This window comes from Cyprinus carpio, unplaced genomic scaffold, assembly GCF_018340385.1.
Source record: "Cyprinus carpio isolate SPL01 unplaced genomic scaffold, ASM1834038v1 S000006752, whole genome shotgun sequence".
NCBI lineage: Eukaryota > Metazoa > Chordata > Actinopteri > Cypriniformes > Cyprinidae > Cyprinus > Cyprinus carpio.
In genome coordinates this window covers 78,465-96,805 of record NW_024879351.1, presented here as the reverse complement: position 1 = coordinate 96,805, position 18,341 = coordinate 78,465, and the positions used below count along the sequence as shown (strand labels likewise).

The 18,341-nt window shown below is 35.5% G+C and overlaps 1 protein-coding gene across 4 annotated transcripts in view; it reads left to right on the top strand.

The window, feature by feature from the left end:
• Nucleotides 1-10,974, top strand: part of LOC109094502 (tensin-3-like) — a 38,459-nt gene extending 27,485 nt beyond the window's left edge. For all 4 annotated transcript variants that reach the window (XM_042755832.1, XM_042755828.1, XM_042755829.1 and 1 more), the window contains 11 exons: nt 4,374-4,530; nt 5,924-6,276; nt 6,361-6,447; nt 6,770-6,901; nt 8,153-8,248; nt 8,967-9,044; nt 9,153-9,230; nt 9,317-9,485; nt 9,853-9,921; nt 10,169-10,198; nt 10,340-10,974. In XM_042755832.1, the coding sequence (XP_042611766.1) occupies nt 4,374-4,530; nt 5,924-6,276; nt 6,361-6,447; nt 6,770-6,901; nt 8,153-8,248; nt 8,967-9,044; nt 9,153-9,230; nt 9,317-9,485; nt 9,853-9,921; nt 10,169-10,198; nt 10,340-10,484 (1,394 nt within the window). In that variant the 3' untranslated portion in view covers nt 10,485-10,974. The remainder of the gene's footprint in view (nt 1-4,373; nt 4,531-5,923; nt 6,277-6,360; nt 6,448-6,769; nt 6,902-8,152; nt 8,249-8,966; nt 9,045-9,152; nt 9,231-9,316; nt 9,486-9,852; nt 9,922-10,168; nt 10,199-10,339) is intronic.
• The last annotated feature ends 7,367 nt before the right edge of the window (nt 10,975-18,341 follow it).

Sequence of the window (18,341 nt, the reverse complement as noted above, 5' to 3'; positions counted from 1 at the left end):
AGCATCTACATTTTAACACATCCATTACAAAATTGAATAAAAAAAAAATATATATTAATCCAGAATCTAAAATGTAATATTTTCCCTTAACCAAACATTTAATATTAAATATTTTTTCCTTAAATAATTACATTATAAAATAATACACTTAAAATAATATTAATAAAATAAAATTAAAATAATAAAGCCCCTAATATTAAATATGTATTATTAAATCACCTAAATAATTAAATTCTAAAAATAATGCCAATTTAAATAAATAAACATCTAAAAAATAACATCTAATTATGTATTTTGCCAAAATAATTAGATTATAAAAATAGTTTTAAATAAATATCTGCCCTTAAATAATTTAATTATAAAAGTAAGTAAATGATTTAAAAAAAGAATTGAATATTAAAAGCAATGCCATCTAATATTAAACTTTCTTTGGTTTATTGATAATAATCATAATCTGTCTATTTATCTGTCTGTCTGTCTATTTATGTATGTATGTATTAGGATGGCAAGATTCACTAATTCACTGATAAATGTTTATTTATATTTATATATAATGCATATATGCTATGTGAATATGACGTATCACAACACTATGGATACCAAGGCATGTCTAACAGTCACATAGAATATTAGCATGGCAGAGGTATATACGGTATATATGTGTGTGTGGGGGGGTGTCTTTTTTATTTATTTTTTATAATTAATCATATAAAATCTAACCTACATTTTTAATGTTGGAGAAGCATATTATTGTCAAATAATGTGATTGTTATCTTCACTTTTCTTCTTATATTTATTTCTGTTCCTTCACTATGAATCATAAATGAATAGCTGGTTAGTTAGTTCAGTCAATGGTGAATGTGTATATTGCCTTATAAAGACCAAAAAACAGACTCCATAGCTATTTTAGTGTGCTGAGTACTTACATTCTCAGAAATTCCAACAATAGTTGTCACTGGGGCGGTACCCTTTCAAAAGGTACACTTTTGTACCTATTAGGTTCTGATATGTACACTTTAAGTACTAATATTAACCTTTAAAGTACCAAAATGGACCTTTGAAAAGGTACAGCCCCAGTGTCAGCTGTTGTACCTTTATTTCTGAGAGTGTATGCAATGAAAAAGGGTTATTTTTGGTATTGTTTTTTTGGACATGTTGTGCAGAACATCTAGTGGACAGGTCTTTAATACAGAAAAGACGTCATGTATATTTGGTCATAAAGGCAGCTGTGATCTGAGAGGAAACCCAGGTGTCAGATATATAAATCAGACTAGAGCTAATTCTTATTAGAGACATATTTTAGACCATGTATCGTAGTTTTGGAGTAATGCTTTTGACTGGAAAGCATTTAATCCTCCTGTGTTGAATTCTCTGTTTTTATTTTCCCCTCCACACATTCTCTGTGCAGCTCAGCTTTGCAGCTTTGATCACAACAGCTGGACATTTTTCAGCTTGGCTCACTTTGTGTGTGTGTGTGTGTGTGTGCATTCCTCCTTTGAATGGCGAGTTTGTTAAGTCCATAAAACTGAAGTTGTCCTTTGTCTCACTGGCATGTGAGAGATTTAATCCTGAAAGACCTGGTCTGAGCATACATGCACACAAACACGCTTACACACACTTTAACATCCTCTTCTTTCATTTGCCAGCCAAATTCCAAACTCTGCTGATATGATGTGCAAATATTGATGAGGTTTATGCTGTGCTTTCTGCATGACTGCATTTAATGTGAAACAGACTGATGCATAAACATATACGCCTGTCTCTTTTAGACTCTTTTTAAGTTATGACCTCATTCATTTGGAGACTACATTACATTTACATTTAGTCATTCAACAGATGCTTTTATCCAAAGAAACTTACAAATGAGGACCAGAGAAGCAATCAAAACTAACAAAAGGGCAATAATATGTAAGTGCTGTGACAAGTCACGGTTAGCCTAATGTAGAACACTCAGCAAGGTTTTTTTTTTTCCATAATAAATAAAAAGAAAACAGGAAGAATATTAGTACTTTTTGGTTTTTCATAATATGGTTTTTAATCATCTGGATTTTATTTTATATTTTAGTAAAAGTTTTTGTTATTTTGTTGTGTATTTTGGTATTTTTTTTATTACTTTTTAATATGTCTGTATAGTTTTTATCATCATGTTATTTTTTTATTTATTATTCAATAAATAGTTTAGTTTTAGTACTTAAACGAAAACTAAAGGAATATGTTGTTGTGTATTTTGGTTAGATATATATATATATATATATATATATATATATATATATACTATATATATATATATATATATATATATATATATATATATCATATAGATATATATTACATTGTATATATATATGTATATATATTACTGCAAAATAAATATAGAAATTGTGGAAAAACCTTAAATAAATGATGACTAGTTATAGCATCTAGTATTAAACACCTCCCTTAAATAGCTGAATTAAAACAATATTTTAAATGATACTGCATCTAATATTAAATACTTTCCCTTAAATAATTAAAAGAAAAATATTTAAAAAAATATATATATAAATAAAAAAGGATTTAATAGTAAATACTTTTCACTTTAATAATTCAATTGCAATAGTAATGCTAAAGAAAATATATTGAAATAATACAACATCTTATATTAAATTAGACTCTTTGAATGAGAGGCATGTGAGGTCATTTGTAAGGAGTTATTTCTGTTTTTTGACATTTTGTACCTTATCCATTTCATCCCAGAGTTAATCTCCAAGCTTGGGTTTTGAAAGCTTGTATAGCCAGAAGCATCTGCATTCATATTTTGCTATGTTTGAGAAATAAAGTGTAAGTTTAAAAAACAAAACTGGGATGCCTGGCGTCTTAAATTCAGTGCTGCTTCATTTTTGGCATGTAATAAATTTCTTGTTAGACCCTCAGACTTCTTTCTTCTGACTGGAAGGGTCATCTAGATCTTCTCTTCTCTTTGAAGAGCTGGTATAGTTCAGCAGATCATTGACCTCTTGGCTGCAATCCTCATGTGACCCTGACATCTGTTGATGCCGTTGGTTTCGGGAAAATTATGTTTGGATGCCTTTCTGCTTCATTTGAATCCATTTATTGACTTAAATGAATTTCCATGCAAGTCCAGGCTGGTTTATTCTGTTTCTTTGCCGATTTAGCTGGTGGATCAGTGTAGCTGTGCTTTTCAGTAGCAAAAGTTAACTAGTGAAGTTGGTGGATCAGCATGGGTCTTTCAGGTGGAGCTAATTGAAAAATAAAGACTTGCTGGTCAAGCTAGTTAAGAAGCCTGGCGGGACACCAGCAAACCAGCATCCCATGCTGACCACCTGCATCCAAAACACAGCATGTGCTGGTGAGCAGCTGTGTTGTTGTTTTGATCAGAGAGAAGCAGACCAGATGAATCTCTGGGAAGCAGTTTTGGGATTCATGTGTCTTGGTAATGAGTTTCATGGGTTTTTTGGGTGGGTCACGAGTTCTATTTTGGGAACACTTTAGACTCTTCTGCCTCCAGATGTTGTTTGTGTGTTTGTTTATGTTTTTCTGTATTCTTGGTTACATTTTCAAAGACAACATCTCCTTGACATCCTATCACATGATGTGGTTAGGGGTGTGGTTATGGTTGAAGAAGAAGCCGCTATCATGCTACGGTATATGTTTGATTAGTAAAACATTTGTAATTGTCTTTTGTAGGAAAACATTTATGAGGAATCCAGCATAAAGGGCTGTAGCTAATTGTAGCCATTTTCTATAATTTTGGAATGGATGGTTACTTGGGACTTTTGGTTACATTTGCAATACTCAAAACATCAATCCTGTTTCTCTCTTGGAGTTATAAGACTGTGAATCCATTTCTTCATGTGGGACAAATTTGCCTCAATATTCTGCTGCTAACTGCTGCTTAAAGCTATAGTTTTTTTTTTCTTCTCACATTTAATTGCAGGTAATTTTTCAAAGGTCAAAGAGGATAGACTAAAAAATTAATTTGATTATATCCGGCCAATTTCCATACAGCAAGGGAGGGTGGGAGACAAACAGAGAGAAATTCCTCCAGGGTCCCTCCTCTGTGGTTTGTTATGTGCACAAGCTGAAGAATGCGTATATATGGGCTTCTGCCAAACCCACAAGCCCAACTCCTTTACAATGTTCTATCTAATAATACCACTTGATTTATAACCTGGATTTGGCAACTAGTAGCAGGTTGCACAGCGCAGGTCTTCAAATATTTTGTGGGCATGCAATAAGACATTGCTCATACCAAATGGAATCTTCCAGAGAAAGTGTTTGAAGGTGTGTGTGTGTGTGTGTGTGTGTGTGTGTGTGTGTGTGTGTGTGTGTTCGTTCAGGTCTATAAAATCCTGTTGTGTATTTCCTTGCAGAGTCACGAGGATATGTGGACAGCATGACACACACATCTATGTCATCCGACGGAGAGCTCTATCACGCTGATGTCACAGGAAGTCCCGCCTCCTGTCAGAGGATGTTTGGATCTATGCACTCTATCTCCACCCCTAGCCCGCTGGTCAACACAGACAGGTACTGTCTGTCTGTCAATCAACCAACCAAAGCAATCAACAGGGATGCACAATATATCGGTACCATGTCAGTTACCAGTTGATATGGGTATTTACAGTAATTGTGCATGTCAATTTTTCCCAGTTTCATATTTAGGTTACATTTGCTGTCATCTAACGTTCATTAAATCTTTTAAATTCTCATTTAATTTAATAATGCTGTGAAATGTAATCTTCACTTGTACTATTTAAAATGACTGATTTTAGCTTGTATTTGCTCATTTAAATAAATATAAATAATGTATACTTTTAATATTATTCAGCAGAGACACATTGGATTGATTAAAATTGACATTAAAGACATTTATAAAATGACTATCTATCTATCTATCTATATATATATATATATATATATATATTATATATATATGTATATGTATATATATATATATGTATATGTATATATATATATATGTATATGTATATATATATATGTATATGTGTATATATATATATGTATATATATATGTATATGTATATATATATGTATATCTGTATATATGTATATATGTATATATATATATATAATGTTCTGTATATATGTATATATGTATATATAATTATATATATATAGATATATATATATTATATATATATATATATATATATATATTATATATATATATATATATGTATATATATATATATATATATATTATATATGTTATATATATGTATATATGTATGTGTATATATATATATATATATGTATTTTTTTTTAAATAAATACTGTTCGTTTTAAGTTTTTTTTTTTTTTTACAGATTCTTGGGAAAAAAAATGTTTTCAACATTGATAATTTTAAAAAGTATCATGGGACATTGAAGACTAGAGTAATAGCTGCTAATAAAATCTGCTTTGCCATAGCAGGAATAAATAACTTTTTTTTTTTTAATTAAATATAAATGAGTTCCTTAAACTGTAATAATATTTCACAATTTTATATTAGTATTTTTGATCATATAAATGCAGAACATAAGAGACTTCTTTCAAAAAAAAAATGTAGAAATTATATATTAATGTATATTATAAAAATCTTAAAATATTATTATATGTATATAATACTTATATAATATATAAATCTTATAATTATATAAAATTACTTGTATATATTAATAATTTTTGACAAGTTAATAATATCAGCCAAATTTTTAATATAACTGCAAACCTAGAGGTCAATCAAAACCTCTCCCACCCAACTGAAGTAAATGCTGGCTTTTCAGTAACAACAGGCTACATGTGTGGTCTATTGTGTATCTAGTCTATATTTAACAATGTATAAACGCAAGGTGGGGTGTGTTTGTCTATGTACATGAAATGTAAGATAACTCTGTGCTGTTTTCTCTTCTCTGTGCAGTCCCACCCTTGCTCATTCCTGGTTAGAGGGTGGATCCAGCACCCCCTTGAGTCACTACACCCCTCAGCCCTCCCCACCCCTCACCCTCTCATCCCCAAACTCCCACAGCTCCCCTCGCGGAGCACACCGTGGCCTGTCCTCCTCTCTGGATGTCGAGGGACTGGAGAGCAGCCTTCTGGAGGCGGTGGAGGGTCTTGAGGCTCTGGGTCTGGATGTGGCTCAGCCTCCCCTTCTGCCCCTGAAGAGACGAGGGACTGAAGGCTCAGAGACCATGTTCCCGCTCAGCAGGAGTGGAATCAGCACATCCTATGCCAGTCACAACACCTCACCTACCAGATCTACACCAAGTCCAGGTTTGTAGCCTGTCTGTCTGAAAGCACACACACACAACAGGATTAAAATGTCATATGGTAATGTGATATTGTTTTTATTTGCAGATTTCATGGCCAGTAAACCAGAAAATGTGAAGTTCGTTCAGGATACGTCAAAGTTTTGGTACAAACCAGATATCTCAAGAGAGCAAGGTAATAATATTAGATCCTCAGTAGGCTGTAGTTGAATTTGGAGTCATGTTAAATATGACTATGGCTGTGAGGGATGTACAGTATCGCTCAAATGTTTAATGAATAGAAACTTCCAAATATTTATTTGAAATGGAAATATTTTGTAACATTATAAAAGTCTTTGCTGTCACTTTTAATGTGTTTTTGTTGAATTAATGTATTCATTTATTTCCCTCACAGCCTTGTTTTTTCACTTACCACTTTTTTTAAGCAGACTGAAATTAGTTCAGCTGTTTTCAATCATCAATTATTTAATTTAATTTTATTTATTTATTTTTTGTAGCTATTGCCATTCTCAAGGATAAAGAACCGGGCTCCTTCATCATCAGAGACAGTCACTCATTCAGAGGAGCTTACGGATTGGCCATGAAGGTGGCCACGCCCCCACCTTCCATTCTACAGCAAAGCCGAAAAAGTAAGAGAACTCTACATACATAGTACTTTTTATGACAGCTCTCACATTTCCACTCACTTGAGCTGAACGATGACGCAATGCCTGTATTTCATGTGATTTAAAAAGTACTTTATGTGGAAAATATCCGAGCCCAGTTCCAGATTTGAGACCAATGGTTTGTAATGGCCAGCACTTTGTCTGTTTAAAATGAACTGTCCACAGAGTCTGAATGTACAGGGCAACTCACTGAATGAACTGCAGTGAAATATTTGATGGGGTTTAAGACCCTGGAGCGCAGGATTTCCCAACACTACTGTGTGAGGAACAGCTGAATGAGTGTGAACACAGCTGGAGCATTCATATCCAGAGCCCCTCCGTAAACATGGTGTGTTTCTCAATCAGAGGAAGGAAGGGAGGCACACACACACACACACACACACACACACACACACACACACACACACACACACACACACACACACACACTGTCCGTCTCCTTCTGATTCACGATTCCAAATGGCTCCTTAACAGGGGGTTTCACACAGTATTAAGCTGTTTTTTTGTTTTGTTTCGTTTTGTACTATTTTTTTCTGTATCATGAGAAATTAAATTTAGCTTTATCTTTTGAGATAAGAGTTTCATTGTGTGAAAAAACATACTCTGAGTCTATTTTCAACATCAGATGTGCGTGGTGTTCAGAAACTTGGCCTGGCCAGTCAGGGCGAGGCATTAAGGAGGAAGTAGGATACATACTGTTGTTCCTAAATGCCAGATGAACTAAAGATTAGAATAAAATGTAGAAAAGTCCTTCAGAAGGATCTCAAAACAAGCAGCTGAAAATGCTTTTTATAACAACATTCCCTGATCATTTCATATCTACTTTCAGATTTTGTACGGCACATTTCAGTGCAGATTTTTTGGTTACCTTCCAATGAGGTTGTTATAGAAGCAGTTGAATATATGTTGTATTTATTAAACCCACATCACAGTGCTATTCTCATTTCACATATGATGTGAGTAAAGCACAGCAACAAAAAATCTAAATTATGAGTGCATTACCACAAAAATTACCAGTGAGCTTTCAATAAGTAAACAAACAAACAAATAAAAATAATAATGGTTTTGATTCTATCTTCTCTATATAAATGGGTCTTTCTAAATTTGGTCAACACCTCTGCATCCATTTCGTCTTGATACTTCATATGTGTTATCGTTGCTTTGGTAATTAAAAATAATTTTACATATTATGTCATTTCCTGTGTCTGTGCACAGTGGGCGATCTGTCCAGTGAGCTTGTGCGGCATTTCCTGATGGAGTGCACACCTAAAGGAGTGCGATTAAAAGGCTGCCCCAACGAACCTTATTTTGGTAAGTATCTGTTAAGGTCCATGTGAATGTTAATAAAGACACAAGTGCAGGTTAGAGCCTCATCATTTCATGGTCAGGATCTCCCTCTAGTGGTTGTAATCAGGAGTATCATACAGCTAGTTGTTTCCCTTTTCTTTTCACTTACTCAAAAGTTTGGGGTCAGCAATTTTTATTTATTTATTTTTTTAAAGAAGAAATGAATATCTTTATTCAACATGGATGCATTAACCTGATCAAAAGAGACATTTGTATTGTTGGAAAAGATTATTTTGAACTTTCTATGCATCAAAGAATCCTGACAAAGAAACATAAAGCAACACAAATGACTGTTTTCAGCATTGATGATGAAAAAATATATATTTATTGAGCACTAAATCAGTATATTACAATGATATTTGAAGGATTATGTTACTCTGAGTATTGGAGTAATGATGCTGAAAATTCAGCTTTGTTATTGCAGAAATTAATTGCGTTATAAAATCTATTAAAATAGTAGAGCTATTTTAAATTGTAATAATATTTCACAATATTACTGTATTTTTAATCAAATAAATGCATCTCTGGTGAGCATATGTTTTAAAGTTATTGCAGACTCCAGAATTCTTAACAGTAGTGTATATATTTTTAAATAAGCAAAATTGCAATTACATTGTTATTGTTTGGAAAATATGGTAAACCATTCAGCTAAACTTATAAATATGATTTCCTGTATGTACAGGAAGTCTCACAGCTTTGGTGTGTCAGCATTCAATCACACCCATGGCTTTACCCTGCAGACTCATCATCCCAAAAAGAGGTATGTTATAATATTAGTGTGTGTGTGTGTGTGTGTGTGTGTGTGTGTGTGTGTGTGCGTGGGTTCAATCTTTTTAGTGTTTATATGCTAACCGAAGACTGCTTTCAGACCCTCTTGAGGAATTAAATGAATCTTCATCACAAACATCTACAAACTCTGCAGCAGAGCTACTCAAACAGGGAGCAGGTAAAGGGATATCTGTGTGCATGTTGAACAATATCAGTGTTTATTTGATCTCATCCTTGTGTTAATGTGTGTGTGTTGTTGCTCAGCGTGTAACGTGTGGTTCCTGGGCAGTGTGGATCTGGAGTCTCTGACAGGAGTTCAGGGTGTTCAGAAGGCCACCACTGTGATTCTGAGTATGAATCCACCACCCACATCCACTGTTGTTCACTTTAAAGTGTCTGCGCAGGGAATCACCCTCACGGACAACCAGAGGAAGTGAGTCGGTCTCTTTATATTTCTGTTTCTTAAGTTGAATTTATATTTCATATAAAGTATTAAGTTATATTTAGATGCATTTAGGGGGAGCTAGTGATAATGTAATGTCATCAATAAAATGGTACATTTATGTTAGTAATCTTTTCTGAGTAATGTTGTAGTGGAAATGTTTCTATTTTAAAAAATGTTTGGGGTCTGTACAATTTTTTCATGTTTTTAAAAGTGTCTTAGGCTCACCAAGGTTGCATTTATTTGATCAAAAATACGTTTAAACAGTAACATTGTGAAATATTATTCCAATTTAAAAGAACTATTTTCTACGTGTATATACTTTAAAATGAATTAATAGTTAATTGTGTGTTTCCAGATTGTTCTTCAGGAGACACTATGCTGTCAACACAGTGATATTCTGTGCCCTGGATCCTCAGGACAGGAAGTACGTAACGCACACACACACACACACACACAAACACACACACACATACAGTGCACCCTTGTTTGTACATTTGTTTGACTGCTTTTCATTCATTATCTAGTCCGTACGATATATGCAATTAATGAAATTTGTCTTAAAGCCATCTTAAATTTGTACATTTGTAAAGAAAAGTTTAACCTTCGCAGTTTACTTTACTTTACTTAACTTTTAATAGGATGTTCTGACTTCTTTATTGCACTGTTCACAGGTGGACACGGGACGGCTGCACAGCTGCAAAGTAAGTCTTCCTTCATCACCTTCTCATTCTGTGCTTGTCACATCCCTGTTTTAATCAGACTATCTCAGTTCTGATGTAGTGCTAGTAATGTATTTGAGTGTGTACATTTATTATGTGTGTGTGTGTGTGTGTGTGTGACAGGATCTTTGGCTTCATTGCGAGGAAAAGCGGGAGCAGCACAGAGAATGTGTGTCACGTGTTTGCCGAACATGACCCCGAGCAGCCGGCCAGCGCCATTGTTAACTTTGTCTCTAAGGTGATGATTGGCTCTCAGAAGACCAAATAGAAAAAACATAAGCAGAGATTCCTGATGAACCGCGACGGGGTCCAACTCCACATCCTCAACTTCAAATGTAGAGGAGCTGAATGTATTTACAGTTTTGCTACTGTAATCTGGCTGCTTTTACTCACTGATGGTGTTGAGACAGTAAAACATCAGTATTGGAATAGATGAAACTTTATTGTATGTTGGAAACTCCGTTTTTTTTTTTTTTTTTTTTTTTTTGACAAGATACACAGGGACGGCGCTAAATGCCATTGGGACCAGGAACACCTAATTTTTTAGGTGGGCCACCCTTTTCACAAGGCCCAGGACAACATTCCCAATTGTTCCCTCTAGTGATGGACAAGAAGATCCCTATCACGGGAAGTCTTTGAAATCTATGCGGCACTCTTTCATCACAGGACACATCCAGAAGGGGGCGCCACATTTCTTCGGCCCGTTCTCATACTGCCATAAACACGAAACTACTATTATTATTATTGGTAATTTTTTTTTAATTTTTTTTAATTTTATTTTTGCAGTTAGGTTTGCAGTATTTCTGAGGTCCTTGTTTTTTTGTCTGGAAATAAAAATGTTGGAGGTGTATATTTAGATTCATTTACATGTTGAGTCTGGGCACATACAGACAAAAGATGCAGACCAAAGAACCATTTTTGCATATGAATTTACAAAATTTAAATGTTTTTGATTTTTATGTGTGTACATTATCAAATACTATTTTTTTCTGTATCTCAAAATATTAAGTTGTTGTTTATGCTCTCTGTGTTTTGTTTATAAGTGCTTGAGCTCACATTTTCATTCAATGACAAGTGGTTTCCCTAAAAAGCATATCTTGGTATCAACTTTGCTTATATATTTGGAAATATTTATCATATAACTCATATTCTGTGTATACTTACACATCTCTTACTCATCTATGCGACATGAGAATTAAATCTTAAATCTAATCTTATTTGATAAATCACCTTTTTTGAGGTAAGCATGACATAACTCATGTGAACTCAGTAATTTTGACTTTTTTTTTTTTTTTTTTTTACTGAAAAGGTGATTTTGCCATAAACATTTTACTTGGAATTCATCTGAATCAGACATAAACATGCACGTGCCATGACTTTTCTTACTTTAGGAAGCAAGGACCATGTTTGCATCACAAAAGAGATATTTTGTACTTTCCTTGTACTGTCTAACACTTTGGTTTGTTTGTAAATTAATGATTTATGGACTGTATACATGCACAGAATACAATATTAAAGAAACTGTATGGTACTAAATTGAGGCAGCATTTGTAATGTACTTTGCTAAAAGAATATGCTAGCTCCCTAAGGCCGCAAACATGCTGGCAAATGCTTATGTTGTCTACCTTATTATTGATGTAACAAATGTAAGTAGTTTGTTAGTAAGTGTGATTTTGTTATTCATGCAGATAGCTAAACATGTTCGACAGTTTTGTTTAGCTTTAAGGTAGGGTAGGTGAATTTCGGAGAGGGTAGCAAGAGCAAGCTAGCTTTGGAAGCAAAGATCTCAACATCCTCCCTACAAATCACTGTCGCTAAAGGGCATGCTGCCTCAAGAAAAAACACGAAATGAAACGTGCACGAGGTAGACCGGAGGCTCATCACAGTGACACACGATGAGAGACGGCTTTTGTGGGGGGGTTTAATCCAAGCACTGTCAGTTAACTCATGTCTCATTCACCGGTGAGCAAAACTTTACAGTAATAAAACACATAAAATTACAATAATAACGCCTTCCATTTTTGCTCGGTCTGCAGTATCATAATGGAACACGCAGCGATGGTGTAATCAGACTGTACCTGGCATTTAAGATATATTCATGAAATTTCTGTTCTTTTTTAATTTTTTTTGCAAGCACCAAAATGTAATTCTGATAAAGTTGATGTCCTGGAGAGCACATAACGGCATGAAAATAGACTTTAGTCAGTTAAGACGCCCATTGCGAACAATTAACGCTGATGAAACAAGGTCTGCTGAATAGACTTTACAAAGCCACCCACAACTTTCACACCTATTTGTTTTATTAAGTTTTTTATGGTCTACTGAAAGTATTTTTCAGAAAGATGGTTTTGCAATTTCATCAGCTGAACAATTTGTAGTGTTGTTGTTAAAAACAACACTACAGTTCCATTGTAACGCACTGTACTTCTGTCCTTCACAGACTCGTTTTCATTCCAGTCAAAAATTCAAATATGACGTACACTCCTAGGTCTATACAGACTTGTGTCGTTGTCTTGTCTGCTAGAGGAAGTTCTTTATGGCATGGGATCAGTCACATGACATTTAGACCTGAGATGACGGGCTCATAAAATCCTCATGAAGCCAAGATGGCAGCATTCAGGAGTGCCTGCTCCAGCCAAGCAACTGCCAGTGAGATGAAAGGTAAGTCCTAACGGCTAGCCATATCGCCGGTATGCTACAACTGTTTCATTTGGATAAACGAGGTCAGATTTATTTCTTAGGCACTAAGGAACATTGTATTATGCTTTGTATGACAAGAAAATAATACTATACTGTAGGGTGCTAAGGTAAGCAAAACCATGGTTCATTTTTGTAGTTACTTTGGGTTTTACTGTAAATACTTATTAAATTATCAACATTATTATTGTATTTCCAATAGTTGTACTAACAAAAATAAACAAGAAACATAGTTAGGGACCATGGTAACTGTAGTAAAACTCATGGTTATTTTTGTAGTTAGTTATAGTGTTTTACTACATTTAACACAAAACAAGTGTAAACCATGGTTTTATTTTTAATATGGGTGTAATACTGTAAAATGCTGGATGTAAACCTTAAGTATGGTTGTAGTTATATACTACAACAACAAAACGTTTTACTACAGTTACCGGTACCATAAGTGGAACTGGTTTTTTGTAGGTTTTTTTTTTTTTGGTGGTGGGAATACAGATATTACAGTAACAAAAGCCATAGAAACTATAAAATGACTATGGTGTCCAAGTTACTATGGTTTTACTGTGAATGCTGGTATAAAAAACATAATTACGTGTTTAAAAACAGAGCTGCTGTAGTTTTTACTACAAACAAACAAGCCAAAAAAGTTTCAACTATGGGGACTGTAGCAAAACCATGGTTAATGTTGTTTTACTATAAAAAAAAATACTCAAACCATGGCTACACTAGAAAAAGCCTGGTTAGGTTTGTGTAAGGGATCACAGTTTGTCAAACTCAAACGCACATGATTCAGCATAATGTGTAGACTGGCAGGTAGGCCCTGAAGCGCCGCTCAACCGTATTCTCTGTGAGAAAGAGGGTTAGTACGATGGTTTGCTTAGTCAGAGGTTTGGTCAGATTTTAATAAAAAGATAGTTTCCTCACCTTGGTCCGATGTTGCTTACTGATTAAAACACACTCACCCTTGTATTACGGCTCGGGGCAGAGGGGGAGTGGAGTGGAACTTAAAACAAGCAAGAGAACGAGACACAAGCAAACTCAGAAGGGGTGAATTTTCTGAGTAAGCGGCAAACTGGATTGCTCCAGTGCAGGCGCCGCCCTTCTGCTCACCCGCCCAATACAACAAGCTCTAGTGATTTGTGCCTTCTTACTTTGTTCGGTTTCTTTAAGCTTCGCACTAATGGCTTCAGTGTGATTGAGAGGAAAAATGCCATTCCATGCAACTCTGCTCCAGACACACACCCCCAATTCATCTGCAACACCACCGCATGTCTCCACACATTTTTTGCATAAACAACACACATTATGGACAAGAGTCAATAGACTGGAGAGTTTTGATTAAGCACGGGAGTGTTATTACACATATATAAAACAACCGACCTGTGTGTGTGTGGACGTCCTGCGAGCTGGTATTGTGTCAGGCACTTCCTCTTCATCAGACTCTATGGTCGACGACTGGGAGCTCTGTGTGTTTTGCGTATGTTTAGGTTTTTGCACGATGTTCTTGCCGCTAAGTTCCAGCCTCACGCCGGGAGTGTGAGCTTGTGGCCATAGAGACCACTTGTGAGGTGTCCAGTGTGTCATAAGCTGAGCCCTGGGGTGGTATTGTTTAGGATATGGATACAGACTTTGACCCAGAACTTAATTATATTGTGGTTTAGGGTGGGCAAGAAGGTCCACTGACACTTTGTATTTGAAATGAATGCTAAGAAGACAGGGGTACGTGCAAAATACTTGGTTGGGTGTTTGGTTTGTCGGAGTTTGCCTTCTTGCTGAGAATGTTGAGAGGATTTGAGGGGTTCTGTGTTCTTTTTTGTTGAACTGGATCACTGAGATGACACTATTTTTTTTTCCACGAGATCTATTAATTTATTTTTTTTACTTTTGTTTTAATATTTCAATAAATGAAGAAAAGTCTTATTTACAAATGAAATGTCTTAAAAGCGTAACCCCTCTTGGCTTTGTTTAGTGTGTAAAAATAATAGTGCTAGATATAGCTATATATTCTATAGATATATATATATATAGCTAATAATATATATAATATTATATATATATATATATACAAAAAAGCTATATATTGGTGTGTTGTTTATATAACACACATAGATACAGTATATTTCAATATATAGGGGGGTACATAAACTAAGCACCCCCCCTTGTAAAATAATAATAAATTAAATAATAATCAGAATCCCTTAGTCACAAAAAGGAGCACCCCGCCTCCTAAAAATGACTTGTTAACCAATTAGTTGCTGACTGAATCACCTATCGTCAATGGGCACACCAAAAAGGCCATTTGACTTTCAACGGTGATTATCATGGTGGTAATTTGGACTGAGCTCAGCAGAAAAGAGCTTGGCCTGGACCCAATTTTCAGGTGCCTTGTTATGGCACTGAAGCAAACAATCAAAAATGGGATGCAATGCCCTGTCAAAAGATCTCCGGGATCAAGTTTGTGGACAAGCACAAGTCCAGAAAATTGATATCCAAAATAAATACATAATAATACAAACAAAACTAAACCATCCAAAGGCTTTTATTGATGCCTAGAAGCACAGTGGAATTTTTATTGATTAAGAGTGGAGGGTATGTGGTACACACACAGACCCTTCCCCCCTGATCGAGTACATCACTCTATAACTGGATGAAAGAGTCCGAAGGACCCTGATCAAGAGACTACCAAGAGGCCTACCGCAACTCTGAAGCCAGCTTACCAGCAATTTATGACAAAGAGTGTTCATGTGACAACAATAATCCACAAAGTCTTCACAAATGTGACTTGTATGGTAATGGTTGTCAGATTCTATGGCAGATTAAACTAAATTGAATTATTTGGCCTCAGTCACCCAAACGAACGTCGTCGAGGTAAATCCAATACCGTTTCACACCATCGTACATAACAGCACTTCCTCCAGTACAGCATGGAGGAGGTAATGTCCTGTTCTGGGGTGGGTTCGCTGTCAGCAAGGACTGGATCACGTTGTTCAGGAATATAAGAAAGATGATGTGGCAAAATACCGTCCATTTCTTGAGGAAATCCTGCTGCCTCTGCAGCTAAATGGTGTCAAATGATACGAAGGTTTACCTTCCACCATGACAATGAACTCAAAGCACACAGCAAACCGGAAGCACACATGGGTTAAAGGAGAAAAAAGTGCAATGTCCTTTGACATGGCCTGTCAGAGCCCAGACCGTTAAACAAGAAAACACTGAAAATCTGTGAAGTGACTGGAAGACTGCAGTCCACAAACACGCAAACCATCCAACTTGAAATTGAACTTTGGCAGTTTCTGTAAAGAAGATCTGTGCACACTATTTGCCAAGTCCAGATGTGTAGTAGAGACATGTCCCAACAGACTACAGGCTGTAATTAAAGCAAAAGGTGATTCAACAAAATACTGACACAAGTGGGTGAACTCAGTGATTCTATTTTTTTAATTTTTAATTTTTTTTTTCTGACATGTTGGTGTTATATCTTTCTCTTGCATGTTATAAGTTGCACTGAATAAATACAGCTGGATGAAACAAAAACTGTGTCTGTCTTCATTTCAGGCTGCAAAGCAACAAAATGTGATTCTTTTGTATATAGTACACACACACACACACACACACACACACACACACACTCCACACACCCACACATATATAATATATACTATACTGTATAAATGAGATGTAATAATCCATAGCATATGATTGGGGAATTATTTCACATAATGAACCCCTGCAGATCCCCTTTAGACTATGTGTGCAAGGTACAGAAAAAATGTTCAGATATTTCAATGTTTTATGATAAGACAAAGTTTAGTCCATGTTGTGAAATGTCCATGTTTTGTAACGTTATGAAAATTTATGAAACACAGTGGAAGATTTATAAAAGAATGTTAATGGTCTTCATGGTACTTTGGTAAATCAATACTTCACACTGAAAAAAAAAAACACATTTTAAACCCTTTTGTAAATAATGATTAAAGGGGTCATATGAGTCCTAAAAGAACGTTATTTATGTGTATTTTGGTGTAATGAAATGTGTTTATGTGGGTTTAAGGGGAAAAAAACACATTATTTTTCCACATATTGCTGTTACATTATTGTTTCTCCTCTATGCCCGCTCTCTGAAACAAGTCGATTTTTACAAAGCTCAACTCGCTTTGAAAAGCGAGGGTGTGCTCTGAAGCTTATTGGCCAGCTATCCCAGCGCGTTGTGATTGGCCGAATGCCTCAAGCGTGTGACAGAGAGGAAATGTTACCGCCTCTTCACACTATTGTGATGCCTTGTTGTCCGGCCAGAGAGAGGAGACATCAATATAAAAACGCATTATAAACTTGATATAAGCAATGATTTCTAGTCCGTGTCTTTCTTTTGGAGAGGCCAAACAAAGTAGCTTTTTCCGCTTTCTCAACGGAACAGCGTCACAGCACCCCGGCCTTGAGGTGAGCAGAGGTGAGCAGCTTGTGGAGGATTCAGCGAAGGAGAGTAACTTGTGCTTGCAGCATCCACGTGTTCTACGACCCCGGGCTGGACTGCGCTACCATCCACGCTGACAGCCGATTCAGCGATCCACAGTGTAAAATTGATGTATGCTTTCCTCAGCAACCAGCACAGATCAGCTCCAGGCATGATGAAGCAGATATCGATCCTCTGTTGGAAGGACCAAACAAAGTACTTTTCGCTTTCACAGTGAAACACACAGTGTCTCACGACATGGCAGTTGGCGGCAACAACAATACTACAATGAGAATAAAAGATACACCTTCTTTTCCGTTGTGTGAACATCTGGGCGTTATGCAAATCTTCCCACTTGTGTATGTAGATATGTGGGCGTGTTTGTTTTGAATTGAGGCCATTTCAGTGGGGGCATAGGATGACGTCTCAACTTTAAATAAAGAATATCTCTTTGGATTTTAAGACTTTAGTCTTTGCAACTTTACAAATCTTCTTTTATTCAACCAGAGCTTGTCAACACCACTCCTAAGAGAACGGGATAAATTATGAGGATCGCATCATAATATACACCCTTAAGATTTGTATAATCATGGCCAACGACTATATAGAAAAAAAAGTAGCTGTTTTACTTTTATCTGGGTTATCGCTGTTGTTTATCCTGAAGACTTTGGGCTATAAATTAATATAAAATATTTTCACAAATTAAAGGATTGAACACACACCATTGAATTACACAAAAGAGGGTACATTTCTAAGAAATTTGCACTATTTTTAACCTGGTTTTTTTTTTCCTTTATCATGGACTAGTTTTTTTTTTCCTTCAACAATTATTACAAAACCCAAACATGTGACCTTTCTTCGCAATCCGATATAGTGCACAACAACTGAAAAAAAAGCCAAGACAATTGTTGTATACCGTCCTTCCTGTGTGTTTGTGAGTGTGTGAGTGAGTGAGTGAAACAGATCTGGGGGGGGGGGGGG